At 42.6% G+C, this 7,063-nt stretch overlaps 1 protein-coding gene across 1 annotated transcript; it reads left to right on the top strand.

The window, feature by feature from the left end:
* WFDC10B (WAP four-disulfide core domain 10B) lies at nt 1–1,170 on the top strand. The gene is made up of 2 exons (XM_069495777.1): nt 1–95; nt 1,044–1,170. The coding sequence occupies exons 1-2, from the start codon at nt 1–3 to the stop codon at nt 1,168–1,170; spliced, it is 222 nt and encodes a 73-aa protein (XP_069351878.1).
* The last annotated feature ends 5,893 nt before the right edge of the window (nt 1,171–7,063 follow it).

Raw genomic sequence — 7,063 nt, 5'->3', positions numbered from 1 at the left:
ATGCCGCCCCAGGCTCTGCTGCCTGTCCTGCTTCTCTGTGTGTTGCTGCTGCAGGCCCAGGGAGGATACAGTGGCCGGAAGAGGATGCAGACTACGCCTAGTTGGTGATGGGCTGGCAGGGGTTGGGGGGGATCAGGGGAGGGGGCAATGAGAGGCTCTGGCTGCTGTGAGGAGGACCTGGGAGTTGGTACCTCTCTGCACATCCAGCTCTCACCACAGCAGTGCAGATCCTGGTGGTCCCAAACCCTAGTTCTCCTGCCCCTTTACCCAGCTCCTGGAATAGTAATGTGAGTGAAGGGGAAACCTACATCTTTTCTAGTCCATTCCAAAAGTCCAGAGACCCATGGTACATAGTGGAGTGAAAGGCGCATCAGGGCTGAGATTATGATGAGAAAACAAGACAATTGTTCTTTAATGTATGTTCATTTGTGAGGAGTAAACATCTGGGGGTGGTTACGGGGCATGTGTAGGTGTAGAGATGGGCATAGGTGTAGAAAGAAAGACACAGAGCAGGCGAAATTTGGGGTGTACAGGGAAAGTTAAACTTATCATTAGAAGGACCAGGAGGGTGGTGGTGGGAGGGGAACTCATGAAGGGGCAGGGTCCTAGACACAGTGACAGTGAGGACAGGAGAGAGGGACAAGAGGCAAGTTCTTCTTCCTCTCTGGACCCTGCAAATTCTGAGAGTGAGGGAGTGTTTGGAAGATGTCTCAGGCTTCTTTGAGCTCTCAGCATCAGAGTATAGATTCTATGGGGGTGACTTCAGCCAGGCCAGGACCAATAGGAGAGACAGTGTCCTGGAGGCAGGTGTATGAAGGAGGTTACAAAGTCCAGGCATTGAGGTCTTTGGGGGGTAAGAGGAAGGTGGGGAGACAGGATTTAAGGTACTACCGATCACTAGGATTTGGAGATGGGCAGGAGGTTGTCCTCTGGAAAGTCTGGAAGTATCATGAATGGCACCTTGCTCCTGGGGTCTTGGAGGAGCTGTAAGTTTGAGAAGGTCTGATGGTTTCATTAACCCCCTTCTGTACCTTTTTAGGAAGCAAGGCCTGTAACACGAAGTTCAGCATAGATCAATGCACCCACCACTGTTCCTATTTCCAAAAGTGTCAAGAAAATGAGACATGCTGTTCTACCATCTGTGGGAACGTTTGCCTGAGCATCTTCTGAGTGGGGGAACAGCTGGGCTATGCATCCTCCTCTCCAAGCCCCTCAATTGAGAGGCTATACCCAGGTCTGAAGCACAAGGGCCTCAAATCACAGTCACAAGGACGTCAACAGACATGCCGTCCTCCTCACTGTTTGAACTCCTTGTTCCTGTCAAATAAACCAGAACAAATGCCCAGGGACTCTGGCTTTTTTATTCCCACTGCTTGTGATCATCGAGAACCCAGTGCAGCCCCCACAGATGCCCTGCCCTTCTTGGGCCCCCACCTCTGATCTCTCTCCCTGGTTATGCTTCTCTACTCTCTCTCTCTTTGGCCCACACACCCCTGCAACCCCCAGGAGGCACAGCCCCCTGTCACTCTGCTCACTGAACCAGTACTCCCAGGGGGAGAAATTGTTCATGTGCAGCATTTCCCAGTGCTAAGGAGAACACTCCTCACCCTGGAGTCAGAAGGACCTGTTAAGCATGAGTTAGGTGGAGGTTAGAACCTGGGGCACAGAGTGGGAGATCCCCAGAGACTGCTCTCCTCTCCTTAGCCTTGGTGCACCCCACCCCATGCTCCCCAAACTTTTTGTGAGGTTCAGATTATCATGTCTTTAGAATGAGGATAATGAGTCCCAGGGAAGTCAGGTGACATGCCGAAGGCCACAAGAGAGTGAGAAGATATGATGTGGCTAAAGAGGGTGGACTTTCCTCTGGACTTTTTCTTTGCTCACCTCTCTCTGTTGACCTGAGACCAAAGGCATGCTAGTGAGCACTGACCCTCACCCTAAATCTCCTCCCACCCGTCACCCACCAAAATAGCCACTCCTGTGATGGGGCCTGAACTGGGTGTCAGGATCCGCGACTCCAGCACCTTCCATTAACTGAGTGGTCCCTACCTTTCCTAAACACTCTTCCTTATGGGCTCATTCTCGCTCATTTTTATTTTTATTTTTATTTATTTATTTTTTTTGAGACAGAGTCTCACTTTGTTGCCCAGGCTAGAGTGAGTGCCATGGCGTCAGCCTAGCTCACAGCAACCTCAAACTCCTGGGCTTAAACGATCCTACTGCCTCAGCCTCCCGAGTAGCTGGGACTACAGACATGCACCACCATGCCTGGCTAATTTTTTCTATATATATATTTTAGTTGGCCAGATAATTTCTTTCTATTTTTAGTAGAGACGGGGTCTCACTCTTGCTCAGGCTGGTCTCGAACTCCTGAGCTCAAACAATCCACCCACCTGGGCCTCCCAGAGTGCTAGGATTACAGGTGTGAGCCACCGCGCCCAACCTTTCTCACTCATTTTTAAAATGTTTTAAGTTTTTAATTATCGTGGGTACATAATAGTTGTATATCTTTATAGGGTACATGTGATATTTCGATACAGGCACACAATGTCCTTGTATTATTTGAAGAAATTGCCACAACCAGCCCTACCTTCATCAATCATCACCCTGATGAGTTAGCAGCCAACAACATCGAGGAAAGGCCCTTTGCTAGCAAAAAGATTACAACCCACTGAAGGCTCAGATGATTGTTAGCATTTTTTAGCAATAAAGTATTTAAAAATTAAGGTATAGACATTGTTTTTTGGACATAATGCTATTGCACACTTAATAGACTACAGTAGAGAGTAAGCATAACATTTATATGCACTGGGAAACCAAAAAATTCATGTGACCTCATTCTATTGTGTAGTCTGCAACTGAACCTGCAATATCTCTGAGGTGTGCCTTTGTTTCCATTCTTACATATTTTTTTTTTTTTTGAGACAGAGTCTCACTCTGTTGCCCAGGCTAGAGTGAGTGCCATGGCATCAGCCTAGCTCACAGCAACCTCAAACTCCTGAGCTCAAGCGATCCTCCTGTCTCAGCCTCCCGAGTAGCTGGGACTACAGGCATGCACCACCATGCCCGGCTAATTTTTTCTATATATATTTTTAGCTGTCCATATAATTTCTTTCTATTTTTGGTAGAGATGGGGTCTCGCTCTTGCTCAGGCTGGTCTCGAACTCCTGAGCTCAAACGATCCGCCCACCTCGGCCTCCCAGAGTGCTAGGATTACAGGCGTGAGCCACCGCGCCCGGCCTCTTACATATGTTTAAATGGAGTTTCAGAGAGGTGAAGGGACTTACCCAAAGTCATACAGTTAGTAAGTGATGAAGCTGCATTTCAAATCTATGTCTGATGAGCCTGAAGCCTGTGGTTGTGGCCCTATGCAACTGTCAACTTCCAGTTAATAGCCCGCTTGCTCCTCTGACTTACCGTCTGAACCACCTGACCATCTATGTTGAGGGTCAGGGTGAGGAAAAATGGGCTGACACAAACTCTGTTGGTACCAGTATAGCCTGAACATTATAAATAGACAATTGGCAATATTTATGCACAGATTGAATCATGTGTATCTCCACTACTACTTTTATTGGCTTTCCCAAGGAATAAAGAAATACTCAAGGATTTAATTATAATAACTAATAACAGTGAAATAATTTCTAAAATAGGGAAAAACTGGAATGCCCAAAGTGTTCAAAGATTGGGGATTAACTGGCAGAGTAATCTGCCAATTCATGAAGTTTTAGAAAATATTTAGGACTACAGGAAAATATTCATCATATATATTAAATTTAAAAGTAGTCACAGGATTATCCACTATGTAAAAAATATAAACGCACATAAGAAAAAGACTACAGAGATATATGCATATGTGTTAGCACAGGGTGACAAGATTAACAGTGATTTTTAACTTAGTTGCCATTTTCATAGATTCAGGCACTAAGCATGGGTTGCTCTTTTATTAGTGCAAAAGCAAAAATTGATGTTCTGGAAAGAAACCATTTTTTCCTACATAGAGAAGTAAATGAGATGAAGTGATGAGGGACCCCATGAAAAGGCCAAGGCCAAGGATATGTTGTAAAGTGGGAGGAGTCAAGGAACAGAGCTAGAGAAGAAAATGTAGTGCAATCCATCGGTTTTGCTTCTCTCCGCCTCGCCCTCCTTCTCATTCCAGCCAAGACTCACCCAGAGCCTTGCACAGTCAGCTCGGCCCCCAGCTTCCCCTTCCCGTTATGATCCTTGACTGGTATTGTAAGAGCACTTGGAGAGAGTGTGCTTGGTGGCAGGAATGGGCTCCCAGGCCTAGGAGAAGCTGGGGGCTTCGCCATCTGGCATGCCTGGCTCTGGACTCATTTCCTTTTAAATCCTGTATCTGCCCCTCACTGGCTTTGTGGCATCGGGCAAGTTGCTTAATTCCTTTGTGCCTCAGTTTCTGCTCCTGTAAAATATTAATATAGTGGTACTCAACTTATGGGGTCGTTGACGGTATTAGTTAATACATGTTAGATATTTGACACATAGTGAATTTTGTGTTAATCTGGTTGATTCTGGATATGTCAATGAGTACTTCATTGGTTTATTTAACAAGCCTTACCTAGCACTGTCTGTATACCAGACATTGACTCTCAATTCCTGATACATGATAACTCATGGAATCCTCACAACAATTCTATGAGGAGAGTGCTATTATCCCCATTTTACAATGGAGGAAATTGAGGCACAGAGAGGATGAGTGACTACCCAAAGTAAGTGGGGGGTAGGATTTGATTCTATTATAGTTTATGTCTGAGTTTTCAATCTCCATGTTATATGACTACCTCCTCTTGGAAGAGATCTCTTTTTCATTACAAAAGCCACAAAGGATTGGTGATGAGGTAGTGTTAGGCTGATGCTAGCAATGGAGAAATTAATAAACAGATAAATTATAAAGAATAATAAGTAATGATACATTAATGGATAGGGCTTTATAAAGATTGTCACACAATGTTAGAGAAAGATAGATACATAGATCCTCCCTCCACTTCCACAATCACCCAGACTTGTGTGTGTGTGTGTGTGTGTGTGTGTGTGTGTGTGTTGGGGGAGGAGAGGTTTTTACAGGTCCACAGTGTTCTAACTGTATCTATATTGCCTGCAGCAAAAAGAAAAAAAAAAAGCCCTGCTTGAATGGGAATTCAGGGACAATGTTCTCTATGTACCCAACTTATGATTTGGAACAGAACTCACAGATCTGCTATGACCAGAAACACAATTAAAATTGGAGTCATTGAAATTCATTCTGCTCACCACTTGCCCCCTGTGTAGGGGCTTTATAGTTCTTAGAGGCGAGGAAGAAGAGCCACCAGTCAAATAGTTACCAGTACCTCCACCCAGGACATCTTCAGAGGTAGGTGGAGGTAAGGATCCTGGGACTGAGAGCATGAGCCTGTAAAAGCTTTCATTTTGGGGTTGCTTGGATGGTTTCCCTGTCCAAATTGTAACCCAACCTCATGCCAGTACTATCCCTCTGTAGAATAAATTATTGTCCTTGTTCAAATGGAGAAAGTGAGGCAGAGAAAGCTAACAAGGACGGGCATTCTGTGCCTCCACATGTGATATCCTAAGAAGGACACAACATTGCCTAGATAGTATTTCCATCGAGAATGGATAACTTGGATCTAATCATGAAGAGATCTCACACAAACCCCAAATGAGGTGTATTCAATTAAAAGAAAAGGTTGGCTGTATTCTTCAAAAATGTCAATGTCCTAAAAGACAAAGGACGTTACCGAGTGAGCTGATAAAATGGAATACTCAGGGTAGAATAGCTAAAAGTCTATTTTATCAAAGTTAATTTTAATGAAGTTGATAACTGTAGTATGATCATGTAAGATAATTCCCCAATTAAGAAATATTTATGGAAGTATTTAGAAATGAGGACCATGATAAATAACACTTACTCTGAAATTTTTCAAAATATATGAGAGAGAGAGAGAGAGAGAGAAAGAGATATTAGGCAATTGGGGTAAATTCTTAAATAAATGAATCTGAGTAAATGGTATACAGATGATCTTTGTCCTATTCTTAGTCTTGTAACTCTGAAATTATTTTCAAATAATAGTTTAAAGGGAGTTAAAGGCAGCCCATCTAATGGACTATGTGCCTAAACTTTTATTTTTCTGTTTTATAATTTTTCATATATGCCAGGAGGAGAATAAGTTTAACTCTTCTCAAAAGTTGTGTACTTTTTAAAATGCTTGTAGGTATTAGACATGATTTTGAACATTTGAAGGAATTTCAATCAATACGTGTAAGTTTTCGCCTGCTTGGTTGAAAATATTGAAGCAAAAAAGAATACATCTTAGCGATCTGTTTTACCGCATAGTGCCTCTAGTTAGCAATACTGTATTTGCTAAGAGGATAGATCTTGTATTACGTGATTTTATCACACACCTCCCAAATAATAAAAAAAGTAGGCTGGTGGAAACTTTTGGAGGTGATGAATATCTTTATGGCCAATGTGGCCAGTAGTTACATGGGTTTATATTTCCCTCCAAAGTCACATTGTATATGTTAAATATGTCTAGTATTTTTGTACATCAATTATATCTTAATAAAGTGTTTTTTGATAAGTCATTAGATAACAACAAGCCTGATATGATTTCAGTTTTGTAAAAACAATTCCTATTCATATTATGCACATGTGAGAGATAGAATAGCTTTCACCAATATAGTGGAATTACCAGAAATATTTCATTTTATTTTTTGTTCTTTTTTGCATTTTAAGAATTTTATAAGCTGAACTTGAATTATCTTTTAATCAAGGGAAGGCAACACATTTAAAAATGTTTTTCAGCAAAAGAAAAACATGAGGTGGGAGATGGAGAGACAGACACCTTTTGACAGAGCAAAGGCTCAGCTTAGGTGTGTGTCTATTGTTGGGTGGGCAGAGGGCAAGGAGGAATAACTAGAAGATAAATTATGAAGAAATTCTATAAGCACTTTCTCTTGCTTCATACCCCCCTTTCCCTATTTATATCTCTTGATCTCTAGGAAGAAAAATCTCTCTGACAACATATTTCAACGTATATTCCGACGT

This window comes from Eulemur rufifrons, chromosome 20 (assembly GCF_041146395.1).
Source record: "Eulemur rufifrons isolate Redbay chromosome 20, OSU_ERuf_1, whole genome shotgun sequence".
Taxonomy (NCBI): Eukaryota; Metazoa; Chordata; class Mammalia; order Primates; family Lemuridae; genus Eulemur; species Eulemur rufifrons.
The sequence above is the reverse complement of the archived record's forward strand: the minus strand, read 5'-3'. Positions and strand labels throughout refer to the sequence as shown.